Source organism: Equus przewalskii, chromosome 9 (genome assembly GCF_037783145.1).
Source record: "Equus przewalskii isolate Varuska chromosome 9, EquPr2, whole genome shotgun sequence".
Classification (NCBI taxonomy): domain Eukaryota; kingdom Metazoa; phylum Chordata; class Mammalia; order Perissodactyla; family Equidae; genus Equus; species Equus przewalskii.
In genome coordinates, this window is record NC_091839.1 from 50,075,441 (window position 1) to 50,098,003 (window position 22,563).

General features: G+C 43.3%; 1 protein-coding gene across 5 annotated transcripts in view; it reads right to left on the reverse strand.

The window, feature by feature from the left end:
• The window catches only part of FAXC (failed axon connections homolog, metaxin like GST domain containing), a 73,244-nt gene that overhangs the window by 46,326 nt on the left and 4,355 nt on the right, over positions 1 to 22,563 (reverse strand). For all 5 annotated transcript variants that reach the window (XR_011521996.1, XM_070556725.1, XM_070556726.1 and 2 more), the window contains 3 exons: positions 20,238 to 20,373; positions 9,723 to 9,919; positions 634 to 857 (listed from right to left, as the gene is read on the reverse strand). Coding sequence is in view for 4 of the 5 variants with exons in the window: in XM_070556726.1 (XP_070412827.1) it covers positions 634 to 857; positions 9,723 to 9,919; positions 20,238 to 20,373 (557 nt within the window). In the remaining variant the exon portion in view is untranslated. The remainder of the gene's footprint in view (positions 1 to 633; positions 858 to 9,722; positions 9,920 to 20,237; positions 20,374 to 22,563) is intronic.

Genomic DNA, 22,563 nt, shown 5'->3' on the forward strand with positions numbered 1-22,563 from the left:
CACTACTCTGTGCTTCTCTTTGAGGGGCTTCCCAAGCACAATTAACCCCACTGTGCGCAGTAAATAAAAAATCAGAAGAGTTAAAACACACTAGCAATACAGGACTAAGATTACAAATGGCAACCAAAGGGGAGAGAAAATGACAGATGTTGCGTGTGCACATGGAACGGGATCAGAACCAGCGCCATCAGCATCCAGATGTCAGTGGGTACACGGTCGGATCTTCTGAGCAGATGTGTTCACAAGCAGACATTTCACCCTGACTTGTTTAGAAAGAGAAGCGCTGCCTTGCTCAAAATCACCCTTGGCTCACAACACGTTCAGAAACGCCTGCATCACTTACAGCCAGGGAGTAATGCTGCACCGTGTTCTCTATTCTCTTCACACGGAGCCTCACTGCACTGAAAACAGTCACTAGTTTTTACACGAGTGACTTAATCACACCAGTGATTAAGAACAGAGACACATGCTGCTGAAAATTAGGGGATGTGATTAAACGATGAGACTGCAACCTACACATGGAAGCAAAGAAACCATCCCAAATAAAACTTTAAATCAGTAAACTAACAGTGCTTTACTAATCATGCAAACAGCAAGGACAGAAAATATAGAATAGAAGGCATAGTACATTACCCAAAAGCCCTGCTAAAGACCGCATGTCCTTCTCCATCAGCATGTAAATCTCTTCCTCTGAGAAGCGGCCAATGCCGTGGCCGTGCATCTCGCGTTTCACAATTCCTTTCGTTATGTGGCACACGACCCACCTCAGCAGGTTACTGAAGGGACCACCACCACTAAGAGAGAGCATCTTCCGGGTCTCATTGAGATTGTCCACCCACTGGCAATAAGCTAACGTCCTGGAATTGTGTGGAAACAAGTTACTACGGTGCATTAGATACATACCAGCTCCACAGAGTCAGTTTCCAATGAGTGGCTCAAAAGTCAGCACACTCTGGGGGAAGTGAATCATTGCAGCTTTTACAAAGAGCAGTCTGCATGGCAGATATTACAACAGGCTCTAGTCGATGCCTAAATTTAGAAGCCTGTGAGAGAAACAGTAACAAATCCAGATAACCATGCCATGTTACAGTTCCGACTAACGTCTCCTGGCACCCGCCCTCAGACCTCCCATCTCCCACCTCCCAAGCCCATGCTTCTGCTTCCTCTTAGGCTACCCCACATAAAACAAGTAGAAACCGACTTTAAAAGGCTTTTAGGCAGGACAGTGCATACCGAAGGGGGCAAAGGGAAGGATGCAGCAGTGACTGGGGAGCTGGCTTCACTCTCTTTCTTGACCAAAGTAACAGTTACACAAGTATACGCTCTGTGTTCATTAATTAAGCAGCATATTTTTGTTCTGTACACTTCTGCTTATGCATTTCACATTTCACAATATAAAAGAGTTTTTTTTAAAGAAAACTTTTTGCCTTTTTGACAGAGGATTAGGGAGTAGGTATACCTGTCTCTGTTTATTATAAATTATATAAATTAAAGGCTGGCCCCATAGCCTAGTGGTTAAGTTCAGCACACTCCACTTCGGTGGGCTGGGTTCGATTCCCAGGCACGGACCTACACCACTTGGCAGCAGCCACATTGTGGCAGAGACCCACTTACAAAATAGAGGAAGATTGGTACAGATGTTAGCTCAGGGCAAATCCTCCTCAGAGAAAAAAAAATGATATTAATTATAAATATTATGTAAATGACTCACTCTCCAGAAAGCCAACTCTCTGCTTCAGTTCATTCTCCAGGACTCTAAAGTGAATATAAATACCAAAGGAACTTGGTTGAATCATTTTTCCCATCTAGGTGGTGCCTGTGGCAGCCTCGTCCATCTGGATACTCCTATGCAATATGTACAGACAACTAAGCAGCTGATTCACTGTGTGTTATGCTGGCTGCCATACCCAGGCCTTTGCTGATGTTGCGCTCTGAAACTGTGCAATCACAGGAATGTTCTTCTGGTTAATAGTGTCAGCAGATAGAAATTCAAAAGGTTTCCTACTGAAAGCTGAGAAAAATGTAGCTGTGGGAGTAGAGTCATAAGATATTTTAGTTTTTCCCCATGAGAGCAATAAAATGTGTCCTGGCAGTCATCTCTACTCCTAGGGTTGGTTGATGTAGCAGTAATGGCCACTTTGAAAAAAATCAGAAGAGTGAAAAATATTTTTATGGAGAGCTCACAGGAATTATAATAAATTGTAGCTACATTCCACCTCAAGAAAAAAAAACAAAAGGAAAAAAAAAGCCCCTGGAATTTTGATCATTTTATACAGTTCTATTCTTCTCAGTGTTATTTCCCCTAAAAAATGAAAATAAGAAACAGAAGATTTCTCTAAAATTGTTTAAGCACTCCGGATTTTTACTGAAAAGTCCTACAACTAATTTCAACATACTCTCTGTGCGGCAACCATAACTCCTCCTTATTATCTCTTTAAAACAATGCCTACAAATCTTGTTAGAAACCTTTGTGTACCTCTTTTTTCTGTAAGTCTCTCAAAGTACTGAGGAGTCAAGAAATGGATTTTGCTGAAAAGAGGGAAAAGTACATCACAACGGTGACTGATGTGCATAGTCAGAGTAGTACAGGGAGGTTTTGATATAAAAGATCTCACATTTATTCTAGTAAATTCTTTACAAACATGCAAACTAAATGCTTTTCTATCTGCTCTTCTTTTTACATCTGCAGTCACTGTGTCAATTTTCACATTCCATTAGAATAACCCAGCATTTTGATTCTAGTTGTACTAGATCTAAATTCATAATAAAAGGGCTATTCCATCCTTCATTATTTTGGAAGTCATTGATCTGAGAATAAAACTAAATTATCCGAAGTTAAACATGACCAGGTAATAATAGTATCCAGGAAGCATCTAAAGCATAAAAATGAGGAATATCATGGCCCTAAGCTGACACGTTGATGTGAAAAATGATACATTTTTTGCAGACAAATTACACAGGCTTTGTCATGAGCACAACTGATCTTGAAGGATGAGCAGAAGTTCACCAGGCTGACCCGAGGGAGAAGGCGTGTGTGTGAAGAGTGCTGGCCGGTTGATGACCTACAAGAACTTTAGGACCGGTGGGCGGGATACAGGATGCCTGAGGAAGCTTGCAAGAGTTTGAGGCTGGAAGGGTGGGCAAGGATCAAACCAGGATGGGCCTGATGCAAACGGAGCTGAATTTTATTTTGAAAGCAAAGTTAAGCCACTGAAAGGTTTTAAGCAGACAAGAAACATGATCAGATTTGTGGTGATGTGAAGAAAGGCTGGAAGAGAAGAAACTGGCAGATGAAGGCCAGTCAGAAGACCATGGCAAGACCAGGCAAGAAACGAGGCTGAACGAAGGCAACGGCAGAGGGGATGATGTACAGGGAACCCACAGGAGAAGTACTGAGATATGAGAAAAAGTGTCTATTGACCAACGGATATACAGGATTAGGTATAAGGAGAAATTAGGCATTTTCTCCCAGACTGATGGTTTGAGTGGCTGCTAATGCCATTAACCAGTACTGGCATACATAAGGTGGAACAGATTTAGGTGATGAAAGATGAGTTAACCTGTCATATTTGAAGGTCCCAGGGAACCCCCTAAGCGAGGATGTCCAGAAGGTTGAGAACTCAGGAGATAGGTTAGACTCAAGATAGAGAATTTGTGGGCAGTGGCACGGTGGTGGCAGTTTTAAAGCTGTGAGAGGAGATTAAGTCGCCTAAGGAAGTTCCTAGGGTAAAGAGTGGTGTTGCAGAAACCACAGTTCAAGGGCAAGTTAGAAGACAAGAAGGCCAGGCTGGCAGGGCCAGCTTGGAGAGAAGTAGGGACACCGCTTTCTCTGAGACAGAGAGAAGGAGGGGGTTGCAAGAGGTGAGGGGCTGCAGAGGCATTCAGAGTTCCTGCCTGATGCCTTCAGTCTCCTCTTTTGAGCAGAAAAGGAGGGCTGCTGCAGAGGATCAGGATGCAGCAATGTGGAGAGAGTTTTAGAAGCCTAATGGATTACAGTACCAGCTGGGGATGGAAGAGGCAGCTGTTCTGGGCCACACAGCTAAGCAGGGAGGAGACCGCACCAACACAATGGTATAAGGCTCTCCACCTGCACTAGCAGGTTGAATGCAGGGCACAGAAGAAGGAACACTGGGTTGATTTGGAATTTTGCAGCTAGAAGTAACCTCAGAAACTATCTGGTCCTCTCTTCTCTTTCCTGCCCTGCTCTTGGCTTCCTTTCTCTCTTTCATTCCCTGTGCCCAGTACTGTAGACCAGTGTCGGGGAAGAGAAGCAAATGAGGGCCAGGCAGGATCTTTAAGGGTTAAGCCCTATGAAGTGCATACTATATAAATTTTAAATCCCAAAGAAAAATCCTAAAAGTGTCTCATGGATTCCTAAATCCACTGCACAGGCAGAAGACATCACTTACACATGCTTCCAAACCATTACAAACACAAATCCACCTCCTCCCACAACCAAGCTTCCTGAAAACTCTTCACATGGTGGGGGCTTCCACCCCCCGACCCCAATCCACCAACACCACTCAACCAAGTCAACAATCCCTCCTTGTAGCAAAATCCAAATGAATCTTCTTTGACATTGGTCTTTCTTGAACTCTCTGCAGCATCTGACACTATTAGCCTCTTTCTTAGAACTCTCTCTTAACTTATGTCTACTGCTCTTCCTCTCACTTCTTACATATTCCCAAGATTCTTATCTTTATTCCTTCCACTTTCTTACTTCTCACTCATGGGGTGACATAATTCACACCCACGATTTCAAGGTGATGACTCCCAACTCCATATCCAGCCCAGCCCCCTGTCCTAAGCTCCACGGATCCGTGTGAGGGATCCCCAGGAACTGCACACGAACATGTCCAACACAGGACTCATCATCTTCCTTCCCTTCACATCTGCTTCTCCTCACCGGAGCCAGAAAGAACCCCAGGAGTCACCCTTCACTGCTCCCCATCCCTCGCTCCTGGCACCCTGGGAATCTGCCCTTATCTCCGACTCAATCAACTATATTGAGCCCTTCATTTCTCAACTCTGAGGACAGCGGCCTCCCAGCAGGTTTCCTAATATCCAGGCCTTCCAGAAATCCATTTGCCCCAACGCAGTCACAAAGTGTTTCCTAAAACACAAATCTAATTGCATCACGTTGCTTCTCAGAATCATTCGTTAACTCCCCATTGCTCCTTAGCTTGGCACACTAGCCCTCCCCACCGTCTGACCCCCAACCCTGCACTGCCTCCTGTGCACCCGCCATCCAGAACCCCGTGTACCTCCCCAAACGCTCCCTCTTGCCTCTAAACTTCTGTAGGTGCTGCTCCCTCTGCCTGGATATCCTAAACCTCCCCTAGTGCCCAGCCCCTTCACCTGCCACCCTGCCTGTCCTAAAGATGCTGTTGTGACACCATCTCCTCTGGGAAGCCTCCCCCTCCCTTCTCCAGCAGGTGCCGGCTGCCCTTCCTCGGTTCTTCACACCGCTCCCCACCCCGAGCACTGACCTTTACGAAGGCTCCATGTCTCCCTCCAGTGTGTGAGCCACTTGAGGACAGAGACAGCGTCTCCTCGCATCCTTCCCCCTACCCAGCACAGCGCCTGGCCACTAGGAGTCATTCATTTACTAAGTTTGCTGAAAGAATGAATTATTGATTGAATGAAAAAAGGCTTCACTTCTGAGCCAGCTACTGCTAAGTAGTGCTTCTAAGGGCTGACAATATTTAAATAGAAAAATGGAAAGAGAAAGTGCCTCTGGAGAATGAGGAGGGGGCTGCCACTGTTCGCTGAGGTCTGAGTCTTCGCTCTCCACTGGGGAGAGGCCCCGAGCACCAGGAATTGTGAATTATTAACCGAGAGGACAGGGAGGGCCAATCTGGAAACCAGACTAGGCTGAGCAATTAAAATAATTTATCATTCTGAGAGGCTCTTTCAGGAAGTTGATACTCATTTTCTCCATCACAACTGATGTAGCTCGTCTCTCCTGCAAAATGGGGTCAAAGAGGTTTTTTTAAAGATTGATTATCTTCGTGAGAACAGAAGAATAAACCCTGCTCAAACATTTTTAAAGGAGACCAAGAAGACAGGAAAGAAAAGCCAACCACTGATGTTTTAATGAAGACATCGCTCGTTGTAACCCAACAGGAGGCCTGGCCCACAGCAGAAACGACTATTAACGTGTGGGGAATGACAAACCTGGCAAACCACTGTGTGATGCATGCGGCTTAGCACGTGGCCTTGGCCACCAGAAGGACTCCTTTCTCCATGCTGTGCTATGTCCTTGCCATATTTTGCTTGTATTTGAAATGCTCAAGGATGCAGGAGCCTATGATCCTTCTGTAATTTCATCAAGTTTCACAGGCATGAGATTAGCCCCTTCCAAGCAGGAACCCTCACTACATCTAAAACTTGGGGGCGGGGGGCCAAGAAAGAAGAGGGGAACACATCCATCGAGTTGTCATCAGGGAGAGAGCGTCTCTGGGCTTTTAGAGAAGGTCTTGGGTAAGTCATTCTATTAAAGCACCCCACCTCCCTCATTCACTAAAACTATACCAAAAGCCAAACTCAAAATTTAAAAATGTTGGCCAACCTACAAGTGAATTTGAATTCTCTGTTCTAATGCATCTATTTTTATGGCTGAAAATGTTATCATTAGACAGGTGGACAACAGTGCCGTGCACACGTCCCTAAGGGGTTGGAAGACTCGCAGACACTCACATGTCCACAAGGGGGCAGTATGTCACACAGAAGAAGCTATGGTCTCTGCTACCAAAACACAATTTCACTCCAGTAGTTTGCCTGTTTCTCAGACTTCCCTTCATACCAGCTTCCCTGCTTAGGAGCTATCTTAAGCATTCAGTGGAACAAAGGGGATAAAAACCAGTCTTCCTCATCTTCAATACCAGCTTTATAATGCAAGTGGGACATAATTATATGGATTTCAAGTGCAAGAAAACCCACTTTATAGCTGAGTGTACTCATTTGAACAAGACCTAAAACAGAGCTTCAGAATACTGTGATGTTACATAATAATGACAGCTTTCCATTCTCTTTGCTTTTCAGAAAATCATACCTGAAGTGGAGTATTTTTAAGGTTTCAGACCAAAATAAACATATCTGAAAACTCCAGATGATTGAATCAATTGAGTCAAACAGTTGATTGCACCTCTTCCACCTCTGTAAGTACTCACACAACCTTAGAGCGCACTGATTGTCAGAACCGAGCAAACGCTCATGGAAAGCTAGTACTGGTAATATTTTCCTACATGTTGTGGTCAGTTCCCTATGCTGGTGGCCTCTGAGACGGGAGAGGGGACAGAGGAGCCGAGCCTGAGGGAGGAGTGGCCAAAGATTCTGTCTCAGGCATTTTCTTACCATGTGGTGGGGGGTTCCTTTCTCCACATGGATTTAGAGCTCTCGGGGAAAGCCTGTTCAGGGTCTCCACAAAACAAGAAGCAGGCTAACAGTTGGGAAACCTTAGGAAACAGAGACAGGTTTGCTTTTCCTTCTGCTGCTAGAGACTAGGAGAATTGGAGGAATTGGGAATTTTTTTTGAAAGTTCATTGGATAGTTGCATGTCAATCAAGACCTGACTTCCCAATTTCACTATTTGTTCCTCAAATTAACCCTTGAAGAGACATAAATGAGGAAGAGTTGCTAACCCAAAAAAGTACTTTTCTCATTAAAAAGAGAGAAGAGTCTATACGTGACCCAAGCAACTCGCCAAGCACTTGGGGGTTTGTGGTCCATAAAATTAAGATTCCTCCCTACCAGGGTACCGCCTCCCGCCTCTGCCTCCCACCGCTCCCCACCACCACCCATCTCTCCCCAACCACACCCTGCCCCCGACCAGGGGCCGTATTAGCTGTGGCCCAGGTAGGGAGAGAAGGGGAGGGAAGAGCAAAAGATGAACTTCTACCAGGGAGTAAACAGATATAAAACGTCACACACACCCAGAGCAAGAAGTAGTGATGGGTGGTACTTGGGAATCTTGGTGGATCAAAGTCTTTCTAGCTGGAATATCAACTTTTGAACCACTACAGAAATCAAAGAGTTGCAGCAGAAGTACCAACTAAAATGTAAGGCTTTCAGCTTTTCAGGCAGCTGACAAAGCGATAGCTTTCCACATTAATGGGCCCATCAATCAAATGAGGTAGTGCTTCGGGGGGCCGCACCAAGGGAAGGCACAGAGGGTCAGGGTGGCCCCGGGCTGGTTCTTCATTTCCCTCAATTGCCTCAAAGCAGAGACTGGAACCTGGCAAGCAGGTGAGACGGCTCTGTCCCACAAGGCTCTTCCTGAGGCTAACATGCCACAGCAGCCATGAATTTTAGTCCACTCTGCAAACTCTGAGATGGAAGGTCCAGCCGGCCCCCAAAGCTATTATAAGGAAAAGACCTGGGGTCATTCCAGGGACACCCATGCTGATCTGCACCCCAGCCTCCACTCTCTGCCTGGTCCCTCCTGGCTCCCACCCCTTCATCTTTATAAGGAGAAGAGGAAGAGAAGTGGGGCTTCAGGTCAGCCCTGGAATAAACCAGGAAAGAACTGACAGTAGAAAGAGGAAAAGAAAACAGGGAGTCACTTAAACTCCAAGAGACGGGAACAGCAAGTTTTCCATTTAGGAAGAGAGCTGAATGGATGAAATAGGAAGGCAATGGGGAAGAAGCGTCTACAGTCGACCCCACATGGAGGGTCTCTCTCAGCGGGGGAGGCAGAATCGACTGGGTGAGCACCTGACCCAGGAGTAACAATTAATGTCCCAAAACCGGACTTAGCTCTTCTTCATTAAATCTTTGGAACAAGATAAAGTTTGCAGAAATCAGGAAGAAAACTTCCCTTATCTACTAGGGTGTATAAAAAGGTGCTTAAAACTCCAGATAATGGATGACAGAAATAGAAAAAAACCCACATGACAATGAGTTTGTAAAGCGAGAAGAACCACGTCTGTTGAACACAGGTGGTGTCACAGCCGGCAAAACCCACATGCAGCACAGGGGCAACTCATGAGCACGGTGTGCATGACTCTTGATGAGGAATGCAAGCTGGGGGTCAGCCAGCCAGGGCAAAGACTCTCAGAATGCTGCAGCATGCTTCACTTCTAAAACACAGAGAAGCTCCTGTCACCTAAGGCAAGGTGACAACAATCGTATAAAGCTTGTGTAATTCATTCCACCTAAGACTCCTCTCCTGACTCAGTCTTCCGTTCCCTCCTCTGGGTAGCTGATGTAATGTTAGTTTAATTCAGCAGTTTGTACGGGGAAAAAGCCCAGTCAGTGAAACTACCTCCCTCGCCCCAGCGAGTTCCAGTCTAGATCAGGGGTCAGCCAACTGGAGCCCGTGGGCTAAGAAGCTTTTACATTTTTAAATGGTTGGGGGAAAAAATCAAAAGAATGATATTTTGTAATAAATGAAATTCAAATGTCAGTGCTTTTATGGTTTTACTGAAACACGGTCCTGCCTGTTCATTTGCTGTACCAGAATAGCAGAGTGGAATAGTTACTACAGAGACATATGGCCTAAAAAGCCTAAACTACGTTCTGTCTGGGACTCTACACAAAATGCCCACCCCACTCTAGCTATCTAGAAACTCAACAGTCTGACCTTGACCCCTAAGTCAGTCAGAATGTAGAAAACTTTTGAAAAAGTGAGGGGAGTGTGTGAACAGTGAAAGAGAACTTGGCTCACCCCAACGGATGGGGCCAGGCCCTGGGCACCCGCCCAGCGCGCCGGAGAGACTCACCAGTAGAAATGCTCCTCCACCATCTTGGTCACTGCCCTGGAGATGGCTCTTTCATGAGGGCCGAGGTTTTTGTTTAAATTTACTCCAAGCTTCTCTTCCAGAAAGTCAATTATGAATTCTGTGCCAGAAACTTTCTCGTGGTTATACTCAATCCAAGGCATTTTCCCTTGAGCAGAGAGTTTTCCACCAAAATAGTTCTAAGCAGAGTAAATTTTAAAAAGAGAAAAGCAAAGTTTTATTTAAGTTTCACTATACAATTAACAGAAACAAACATTCCAACCACAGTTTTGATAGTGACTATACTACTCAAGGGAATGAACTCAGTACATAAACTCTTTGAGAGAATAAATGGTTACTCTTGAGAAAAAAAGATTTACCACCTATGAACACATTAGTTTACTCCCATAGATTTTATCATGGACTCTGGCTTATTGTTTAAAAAAAATCCCAGGGAGGAGGGAGAGGGTTGAAATGATCCTGATAATAGTGGGTGTAGGAATTACAACGCTTGGGTCCAATAGTGTGTCCAACAGACTCGACACCAGTGCCTGTCAAATGCAGGTTCCTGGGCCCCCACCTAGAACTCTGGATCAGAATCCTGGGAATGATGCCCAGAAACCTGTGTTTTTGACAAGCTCCCCTTTGACCCACACCCATGGGAGAAACTTAGAGTGTCTCAGAGGACCTTGATGCCAGAATGGGGTCGGGTGGGGATGAGGAAATGACACACTTTATGAACGCTGAGAATTAACAAGTGACATTTGCTGCCCAGTGTATAAAAAGTCAAGATCTTAACCACACTGATAGAGGGGATTCTGTGGTTATGACTGCATTTATTCAATCACTTGTCTCAGCATATCTGGATTCTTCAGACCCCAAAGTTGCTTTTTAAATCTGAATCAACTTTTTGGTGGTCCACACAGCCTAAATTAGTCAGCCTTGTACTTGACATAAATCGATAGTTCAGATGCTGTTGGATAACAGCAAGTGTTGGCTCCCATGGAGGAACAGGAACTTTCGAACACCGCTGGGGAACGTATAATGGTACAACCACTTTGAACCCATTTGACAGTTTCTTAAATAGCTAAATATACACCTGCCATGTGATCCAGCCATTTCACTCCTAGGTATTTACCCAAGAGAAAAGAAGGCATATGTGCATGCAAAACTCGTACACAAGGTTCACAGAAGCTATATCTGCAATGCTCAAAAACAGGAAAAAACCCAACTGCTCATCAAGAGGTAAACGAATAAACAAATTATGCTATAGCCTCACAATGGAATACCACTCAGCAATGACAAGAAATGAACTATGGACACACCATAACACGAATGAATCTCAAAAGAACATTACTTAGTGCAATAAGCCAGATCAAAAAAGAGCACTTCCTGTAGGATTCCATTTATATAAAACTATAGAAAATGCAAACTAATCGATAGTGACAGAAAACCAATCAGTGTTTGCTAGGGACGATGGGGGACAGGAAGGGACAGGAGGCAGGGGTTACACAGGGGCACAAGGAGGTAATGGCTACATCACTATCTTGATTGTGGTCATGCTTTCATGAGTATTGACATACATCACAATTTATCCAATTATATACCTTAAATTTGTGCAGTTTATTGTATGCCAATTATATCTCGATAAAGCTTATTTTGTTAAGATAGAGTTACAGACATTTTAAATACATCAGTCCTCTACATCTTTAAACTGTTTCTCTAGAGTAGGGGTCACAAACTTTTCTGTAAAGGGCCAGACAGTAAGTACTTTAGGCAGACCATATGGTCTCGGTCACTAAGACAATATTGCAGTTGGAGCATGAAAACAGCCATAGATAATACACGAATGAGTGTGGCAATAGAAAGTTGTTGATGGACACTGAAGCTTGAATTTTACATAATACAAAACATTCTTCTTCTTTTGACTTTTTTCAGCTATTTAAAAATGTAAGCACCCCTCTTAGCTCCCAGGCCTGACTGGGCCCGCAGACCACAGCCTGCCATCTGCTGCTCCAGCCATGTCCACTATTCTCACTACCTCCTACAGAAACAAAAGTAAACTTCGGGAACCATCTGCATCAAGCCCCGGACAAGAAGATCCCTCCTTGCAAGGTGTATGATGACAGAACACTCTCTGAGGGCCCCATTCTAGGAGACAGCTGTCACATCCTTCTTTCAGGCTTGAAATCAAAATTTGCCAAGGAATGAAAAAATTAATGTTTTTTGTGGGAAAGCATTGGGATTAACAAAGGTGACTATTGTTCTAGTTGTTCTGACCTAAATCACAACAAAAATTTGTGCGTGCCTTTCCCCAAAACCAAACGGTGCATCTTAGCACAATGAATAAAAACACAGAATGTTGCAAAATTTCTCAGTCAAGTCTCTCCCTGTCCAGGGCCTATGTCTGCACGTTGTGCAGGGTGTGTACTCAGCATGCTGACCACTGAATCTACCTCCGTAAGATAACACGGTTACGGCTGGATATCGTAGCTCTTAAAGGCAGTTGTGTATTTCTGCTCATAGAACTGGGCATGGACTATGCTTGAGGGTCCCGGGCTTCTCAGATCTTTGAGGTAATATCACCTTTTTCATGGCTGAAAAGTAGAGCTGGTACTAGCTAACTACTGCTTACTAGCTAAGTACTGCTGTCTTTGGTAGAAAGTAATGGGGAGTTCAACTGTTCTCTGTCTCTTGGTGTCTTGATACTTTATCTCAACGCTTATTCTAAAGAAATTCATTCTGGGCCTTGCTTGGAAAAGGGAGTTATTGGGGCTGCTGTTAGCCATATTGCTTTTGTGCAATTTGGAAAACGGAACCTCCTCTGGCTGGATACGGTCCATGCAAGGGTTCACAGCTTGGCAAGAAGTGGGTCCAGATTTTGCCTCCAACTCCTTGGCCAGCCACTGTTGTGCAATGAATAACCTGCGCAACCATACATGGCAGCCCTAGACATTACCTTAAAAGTTACTAGTACATCTGGCATTCTTGTAATTTGTACACTAAAGATGTAAATTTACCATATAACAGCACCTGTTTCAGATTTCTCTTGATATCGACCACATCCTCCTAACACATCCCCTTCTGGACTCTTGTCTATCCTGTACACTGATATCAAAGGGAACAGTTTGCAAAGCAAATGAGATGCAAGACTTCTGCTGCTCAAAACTTTCCAATGGCTTTAATGGATCTAGTCTAACCCCCTTCACATAGCACCCCGGGCCACCCATCTAGTCACTGCCCACCTGCCCAGCCTCCTCGCTATCAGTCCCTTTGGTCTCCTGAATTCCAACTGCCCACACCCAACCAAGTCGAGGTCTTTACCACCTCTCTGACTTTGCCCAGTCTTCACCTTTTACAGGAAACCCTTTCCCCAGCCTCTGCAAAGTCCTATCCATCCTAAACAATTCAGTTCAAATTTCACCTTGTCGGTGAACTATTTCCCCAAGGTGCAACCATCATCTGCCTTTCCTCCATGTGTCCGCAGCACAGTGCCTGGTCCCTCCCCTTACAGGATTACTGTGTCTACATCTGTCTTTCCCTCCAGACCAGCCCCTCCCTGGGTACTTGGTACATTTTATCTAGACCACTTTTTAAAATCAGACTCATAAAAATTAATCATGGGTTCAGATGGAAATAAAAGCTCTAGTAGGCTTTCATTATCAAAAGTTATTTTGCTTACTAGATAAAAATGCAGGAGACAACATTTTAGAGACATTATGATCACATCTAATCAAAAAATATTTTAAAAGAGAAAAAAATGTCAAAAGTAATTGGTAAGACGATGGGTGAGATGCAGGTGATCTGTCCCACGAATTTCCATTTTTATGAATGTAATTATCTCTTAAAATAAAAAATATACATTTCAAAAATAATATTTAATTTTCCTTAACTTCCTTAAATCTATTAAAGAACTTCCGGTCTAGTTTCATTTAAGCGATTGGAGTCTAACTGGCCCACTGAGGGTAGTATCTGAAAGTAATTTTGAGAAGAAAGGTGAAGAGGTAAATCCTCTTTATTTTTCCCAAGCTGATGCCCTGCCGCCACTGTGTCCCAGGTGAGATTAACGCACCTACACTCCTACTACTTTATCAGCGCAGCGGCGCAAGCCCAGGCTTTGGGTTTAAAAATCTGGCTCCATCATTTATTCACTGTGCGACCTTGAACCTCCCTGGGCCTCAATTTCCTCATCTATAGAATGGGAATAACAGTTGCCAGGATTAAATGAGATACTGCACATGAAGTGTTCGACAAAGGGCCTTCCCCAGCAGTATTAACGTCACCCTCACCATCTGACATGGACAAGTTGAGACCTTAAGAGAAACCCCAGAGTCTTGGGACTCTGATTTGCTCCACTGGCCATGATGCCCCCAACTTTTCAGCTAAATTTATATCCATTACATTCACTGCGCCCCTGAAGCCATCTTGAAAGTTCTCCCATTGGCTAAATTTGAGAAAATCTGAACAACTTTTGTGTGTTATAACACACTGAAAAAAATCTATGCATCTATTCTGTACTGCAGTTTTGTAGACGAATGGCCTGACTTTTTGGAGATGTACACTGAAGTAGTGAGGAATAAAGTCTCATGACTTCTGCAGCTTACTTTCAAATGGTTCATCAAGAAAAAATTGGTCCTAAAGGTATATATAGAGAGAAATAAAGCAAAGAAGGCAACATGTTAACAATTGATGAACTGAGGTGAAGGGAATATGGGTGTCCATCGTACTATTCTTTTAACTTGTGTGTAGCTTAGAAAAATTTCAAAAGAAAAAAATGGGGGGAGGGGACAAGATCAACAAATAAATAGAACATCAAAAGTTAGGGTTCACATTTGCAACAACATGGATGGACCTTGAGGGTATTATGCTAAGAGAAATAAGTCAGACAGAGAAAGGCAAATACCTTATGATCTCACTCATGTGGAAAATAAACAAACACATGAATAAAGAAAAAAGATTGGGGGCCGGCCCTGTGGGCGAGTGGTTAAGTTCGCGCGCTCCGCTTTGGCGGCCCAGGATTTCACCTGTTCGGATCCTGGGCGCGGACATGGCACTGCTCATTAGGCCATGATGAGGCGGCGTCCCACATGCCACAACTAGAAGGACCCACAACTAAAAAGTATACAACTAGATACTGGGGGGACTTGGGGAGAAAAAAGAAAAAGAAAAAAGATTGATGGTTACCAGAGAGGGTGGGCAAAAGGGGTAAAGGGGCACATATGTACGGTGACAGATGAAAACTAGACTATTGGTGGTGAGCACAATGCAATCTTCACAGAAGCCCAAATATAATGGTGTACACCTGAAATTTACAGTGTTATAAACGAATGCCACATCATAAAATAATAAAAAGTAAAAAAAAAAAAAAAAAAGGTTAGGGCTGAGAGCCAAGCAGTGAGTTTCAGAGAGTTTCTTCCTTTTTTCTTTCACTTACTTAAAAAGAATTATTGTGTGAAATATATGCTTCTTATACAACAAGTTATGTCAAATGATGTAGGTGTCTTTATGGATGTCTAGAGAAATGTACGGAAGATGGTCAAAAATAGTGATGACAATCTCTAGCTAGTAGGATGTCAGGTGATTTTCATTTTGCACCTACAATTTTTTTGAAATTCTTATAAGGACTATATATAATCAGAAAAAATAGCAAAGCTATTTTCGTTTAAAAAATAATAATAACCATTATCTGCAGGACTTCCCTGGACATCTTTTTGCAACTTCCTATGAATCTATAATTATTACAAAATTTAAAGTTTTAAAAATTGACCTACCAATATTTATATCCAGATTTTTAAAACATAATAACTGGCCAATACATCAGCTTTTAAAAAATCTTGTGAGTTCCCACTAATGGTCATCAAATATTGACTCGAATCTCACTTAGGTTAAAAAATGAAAAAGATTCAAATATAAATTCGTGCTCTTAGGAACATGGCATTTTAATCTTTTTTTAAAAGGCACAGGGCAAAGAAGGGGCAGAGGGTGGAGCAACCTGGGGCCAAGACAAAACCCCCTTCTACTGATGGGTCCGAGAAACGGGCTCCACCAGCACTTCCCAGGCACCATTTGCGTCAACACAAACCCTCGCAATGGTCCCCAGGCTCGAGGCACGCTGGCAGGCACACAGCATCCTTTCTAAACCACAGAACCATTTTCCTTCTCCTTAATATCTCTGTGCACCCCCCTTGCAGAACACCCCCTTCATTTACTTTCCATAGAGACCTCACAGGAGAAAAAACACTCTTATATGATTCCTTTTTTAAAAAAATATACTTAACAGCAAATACTAATAGTTTTGGAAAGGAGTAAGCGGTCCCCTTCTCAAAGGCCTCTGGAACAGCTCCGGCTTCACAATGAGGTGTGTGTCCTGCTGCTCCCGTGATACTAACTAAAGCAGCTGCTCTGCAGCATGAACAAAGGTAGTGAGGCTGCTGGTAAAGACAGAACTGTGGCCATCGGCGCTTGACGGCTGGAAGGCAAGAAAGGAAAGAGCAGAACAGCCTGGCAGCCACTGCAAACAGCAGGATTGCTTCATCAAGGGTGAGAGTGGTTCACAAGATCTTGAAAGCAGCCAGAGACGGCAGAGCACAAAATTCAGGTGTGGGACTATAATTGCCCCAAAGCTCCCACGGCTAAAGGAGGCCATCTGGTCAAGAGTGATGGAGGAACAGAGACAGGAAGCTGCTGGGTAGCAGTCTCTTCCTTCAGTTTGAGCCCCTTAGTGACACACATCTTTGAGTGCTGGATGCCAACACCAAGCTGAACAATGATCTTCCAAATCTGATCCAGTGCATTTAGATGATTCAAGCCTTGTCTGTTTTTATTGCTATTTTCTCCTCCACTGCTGGTTTAGAAAGTCCTGAATAATCTTCCTGCTTCTGTCTCCACACTTACCCCTTGCATTCCAGTTCCCAGTCATAAAGACTCCCTTCCTATTCCCCAAACACCCCCTGCCCTCCCAGATCCTTCCACCCAAGTCCAGGTTTGATGCCACTCCACCATATTCCCAGAGGATGTCCGTAACAGCACTTACCCCAAGCTGAGAGCACGTCATTCACCTGGTCCCAGCACTGCCTTAGGAGGACCACTGCCAGCCCCATGCCCTCTCCTGCAGAGAAACTGGTTCAGAAAGCACAGGCCACGGGGAGTCAGGAGTTGGAGGGCTAATATCGTTACCAGGGCAGCCAAGAGCTTATCCAGGTGAGGAGCACGCCCCCTCCAAACTCAGCTTGTCTGTTTCCAGCTAAGGAGAGCCCCTGCTCCCAATGCTGCCACTTTGTAAGGCCTGAAAGGTGAACCCCCAACCACTGGGAGGCATATGGTGGAGCGGCAGCAAACCAGAGGGACCACATTGGTTTGGGGATGCCTGGGGCTCCCCTCCTTCCTTCCTTAAACTCCCTCACAGCACACAACCTGTGGCCTGAGCCTTAGCCCTTGCTCAGTAGAGTCCCAGGCAGGGAAGCTGACATCCCTGGAAAAGGAGATTCAAACCAAAATAACCAGACACCTGAGGAGGACAACCCCTGTAAGAGGAGGGCAGCAGGCTGAATATGCACGACGTGAAGCAGAATTTCACATGCAACATGAACCAAAACATTTTAATTTGCATAATAAATATCCTCCAAGGCATAAAGGAAGAGATTGTAATACAAACCAAGGGGAAATATTAAGAAGAAAAATACAAAAGTTGAAATAAAGAATATAAGAGATGAGATAAATAACATGATGGACACAAGAAGAGAACAGAGCAAAGCAATGGAAGCTCAGAGGGACGAATTCTCCCAGAAGGAAGAACAGAATTAAGGGATAAGTTCAGATGCAGGAAATAAAGGCAGAGGTTTCAGTATGCAGATGATGGACAACAGGAAAGAAGAAAGGCAAAACAAATATAAAGAAAACGGAAATATTTGAAGAAAATTCATAATTTCCCAGAATTAAAAAGAAAAGAAAGACTTCAGACTAAAAGAGTTCATAAAGGACCAAAAAAGATACACAAAGACTACACAGGGCATATTATAGTGAAATTTAAGACTATTGAGATTACATGGAAATTCTAAATGCTTCCAGAGAGAAACAGAAAGAAAAAGAATCGAGTTAACATCAGACTTTTCAATAGGAACACTGATGCAAAAAGACAACGGAGTAATATTTTTAAAGCACTGAAGGAAAAGAATGTTGAACATAGAATTATCAAATGTGAGGGCATAATAAAGATGTTCTCAAGCATGCAAAGACACTAAAGTTTTGCCACATAAAGGCTCACTCTGAAAATATTTGCCTGGGAAGTACTCAGATAAAAAGATAAATCCTGCAGGATAAGATATATGGGAAATTAGGCTGCTCAAATAACTTAGTAAGGTTTGTTGTTTATAAAAGGACCAAAAAAAAAAAAAAAGATCAGACTTCCAAAATTCTAGAATTAAAACATCAGGCAGTAGCACCACAATTGGGATGAGGGCTGGGAAGACAGAGACCCAAGGTTCCCATGCACCTGCTAACATACTTGTGTTATTAGAGGGCAAATACAGAATGTGATACATTTAGGAAATGAATAAGGATAAATAAACACAAATTTGGATCTTAAGAACAGCCACTGAAACAACAAAAATAGAATTTTTTTAAATGACAAGAAAAAACTTTATCCACTAGAAAGCAGGAAATGAGAAAAAATAAAAAACAAAATATAGCAAGAAGAAAAATATTAGGGGCCGGCCCCATGGCCAAGTGGTTAAATTCACATGCTCTGCTTCGGCGGCCCGGGGTTCAGATCCTGGGTGCGGACATGGCACTGCTCATTAGGCCATGTTGAGGCGGCGTCCCGCATGTCACAACTAGAAGGACCCACAACTAAAATATACAACTATGTACTGGGGGCATTTGGGGAGAAAAAAAGCAGGAAAAAAAATATTAAATAAGATGGCAGAAATAAATCCTAATAAAACAATAATTACCATGTAAACGGATTAAACTCACCTATTAAGGACTCTCAGATTGGCTATAAGTAATACATTGCCTACAAGAGACAAATACACAGAAAAATTGAGAAAGAGGATGGAGAAAGACATCCCGAGCAAATATGAGCCAAAAGAAAACTGGAGAATCAATCTCAATATCTGATAATACAGAATTCAAGGTTAAAAAAAAATCATATGGGACAGAACTAGGTGCTATAAACTAGAAAAAGAAACAAAACAGTAAAAGATGTGATCTTTCCTATTATATGGACCTAACAATATAATCTCAAATATATAAATACTCTTACATAAAGCAAGAACTGACAGAATGACAGGAAAAAGAGATAAGTCAACAAATACACTTGAATATTTTAACCTACTCCTTTTAGAAACTGCTAGAACAGGCAGACAAAAAATAAGCAGAGATATAGAAGGTCACAATAATAAACTATACATGCTCAAGCAAGTAGATATAGAGAGAGCTCCACACACAAACAGAGAATACGTAATTATTTTCAACACTTATAAAAAGTAACCACACACTAGGCTAAATCACCAGGACTATCCTCTTTGACCATAAAATTAAAAAACAGTAACAAAAACCAAAGCTTAAAAAAAATTGCATATGCCTAGAACTTAGGTGAAAAAGAAAAACACAAGGGAATTTTTAAAAAATACATAGAATTGAGGGGCCAGCCTGGGTGGTGTAGAGGTTAAGTTCATGCACTCCACTTCAGAGGCCCGGGGTTCGCCAGTTTGGATCCTGGGTACAGACCTACACACCAATTATGAAGCCATCCCTATGGCAGGCGTCCCACATATAAAGTAGAGGAAGATGCACAGATGTTAGCTCAGGGCCAGTCTTCCTCAGCAAAAAAAGAGGAGGATTGGCAGCAGATGTTAGCTCAGGGCTAATCTTCCTCAAAAAGAAATACATAGAATTGAATGACGATGAAAACACAACCTGTCAAATTTGTGAGACACAGCCCAGTCCTTACTCAGAAAAATGTCTACCTTTACATACATCCCCCTGTTCATTCTCTAATGCTGCCGTGAGCAAGTGCTGCCCTGAAAGTTGCCCAAACAGAACGTGGAGCACTGTGGGAAAACTCACAAAATCTACAAATATCTCCCTGAGGGCCTGCTACATGCTCTGCCTCCAGGATTCAGGAGAGACAAAATATAATGCTGTCAATAACAGACACCTAAAGGAAGAAAACGCATCAGGCAATGGGACACCCACCTTTATTAACAGCTGCCTCATAGGCCTATCCAAACCATTACCCAAGGTACACTCTATGTCAGGAATAAATAACATGGCCCTGATGCTCAGCATGACCCTTGAACCCAAGTCCATACCCTTTTGATCACTCATTAAATTGATGTAAAAATCAACAGACCCTGGAACCAAATCTCCTAAGTACCTTCTAAGGGCTGGGCATGGCTACTTTCATACCATCTCCTCTAGCGCCAAGAGCAAGCCCTTCCCACCAGGCGAGATTAAGCACTTCCCCTCTAACCAACATGGCTGCCACGAGAATGAAACATATTTGCACACAAATACCTGATAGGGTAAGTCAGCCATCCTTAAGTAAGTTTCCATTTTCAAACAGAAAGGAGATAAACTGGGGACACCATTGTTAGGTCTTGCAAACTGATGCAAAATAATAGCATCTTTGGAGTCAATCTCTTGCTGTTTCCTGTTAAAACCAAAACAGAAATAAAGAACAATCCACGTGTTACGCATGCAGTCCCCTTAGTTCCTCAGAGGTCCCTGCTGGGCTGTAGCTCCTCAATGAACAAGCAGATCTGTTTGTCACAGGGGCTTACCTCACCCAGAAGCTCTTAGAGCGTGGAAGCTTGGTCAAAAGACAAGAGAAGCTTACATACTCTGCTATTCCCCTAACCCGAAGGGCTCAGAAAGTTACTACGTCTTCTGGAACCTGCAGTCTATGGGCAAGAAGAGGACTTTCTGGCACAGGTCCACCTCTTCTCCAGCTGGTTATGTTTACCCACCACGGACAAGTTAGATGGATAAAAATGATATTCTGTGCTTACTTGTATCAGGATTGTTCTGAGGGCTTCCCAGGATGATCTCATTTAATCTTCACAATAACCTTATGAGGTAGCTACTATAATTATCCACGATTTATAGATGAGGAAACTGAGGCACAGAGGACTAACTTGCCCAAAGTCACATTACTAGTAAATGGCAGAAGCTGGACTGGCCAGGTAGTCAGAGCCTATGTTCTTGACCACTAGACTATACCATGAAACAGCATCTCCATCCACAGGACCCGGAATAACAGTGCAGATTTACTCTGCCATGACCCAAGTCTGCAGAGCCTCAGAATGTTTGGAGACTCCGAAAACTCTGGTCCCTCTTCCAAACTATCCACGTCCTCAACTGGCCCTTCACCTGTGGTGCCAGAGCCCGGCTCTGGGCTCTCTCTCATCTTCTCTACCTTCACAGGTCCCCACTTTCACCACGCAGCACATATCCTTCTACCTCTGCCTTTTCCCTTTCTTCTATCTCAGTCACACATCTATCTTTTCCTTTGTCTACTTTTTTGGGTGTGGAGGACTTGCCTGGTCCAGTTTTTCAGTAGCCACCATGTAGTAGAGCGAATGCTGGATCCCAAGTCTGGATACCTGGGGTCAAGGCCAAGCCCTGCTTCCTACTGGCCACGCTACCTTAGACCTCTCCTCCTCTCTCACATGGAAAGCGAGGACAGAACGGATTCTGCATCAATTATGGTGAGAATTAAGAGAAGCTCTGTAAACATTTGGTGAGCTATCAAGCATTATATAAGAGTGCTGGACTTAATTCTCAAAGAGATTTGGTCTTATGCCCTTAGGCTCAAAATCTCATCATTCCACACAGCCCCACTCGGACACCACACCCAGGACCCTTTTGCTATTTCCGTCTTTCACTCTACCCAACCATTTCCCAGTCAGATAAACCTCCCTCTTCCCCGTGGCCTTCCCTGAGCTTCTGGTTCCCTCACATGGTTCCTAGTTCAATGCTACGGGTACTTCTACCCAAGCGAGCAAGGGCAAGCTCTTTGTATCATCATCACACGAATGCTCACTTAGAGGAGCATCTTCGTTAAGGAGGACAAACTCTTTTGGAGAAGTTTACCATGAGCATGCCATTCCACTTACAGACTTAAGAAAGACTCCTTTTGAAAATACTGGTCAAAAGAATAAAAATACTTGCTGCTTTCTGGCAATATTTGCTACAAAACAAGGGTTTTCATTGAGATGAAATATTTGAGAGGTCAGATATGAAAATTAAGAAGCCATTTAGACTATGTTTCTAGAAAATGCAAACCGTAGATTTGACAATTAATTTTGTCTAATCAAATAATTCAAGTCACAGTGTGACGTTTTCATGTAAATTAGCCAGGCAAGAATTTAAGAACCAAAAAGTGAGGAGAGAAACATAAAATCCCCTGCCCCATTGGCCAAAACCATCTAATTCTAATGGTTTACTTGGGCCATGGCATAATAAGAATGGATGCTAACTATGTGGCGAGCATATGCCCATGACTTTGTATACATCACACACATTACCTTATTTCATTCTGACAGTAACACTATAGAGTGGATATTGTTGTAGTTCAAATTTAGTATATTATACTATACCTATATTTTACAGTAGACAAGAAAACTGAAGCTCTGAGAGGTTAAATAACTTGCCCAAGGAAGATCAATTTAAGATCAAGTTGTTAATATCTCTAGTTCCCAAGCTCTTACTCATTTCACACCAAAACGGGCAATTCCTCAGTTAATTTTATTCAAACAGCCGGTTTGACTCAGATCACTCAAGCCTGGAACTTTCCAATGGAAGTCTATGTTAGCTAATGATGGCCAACTGTTACTGGATG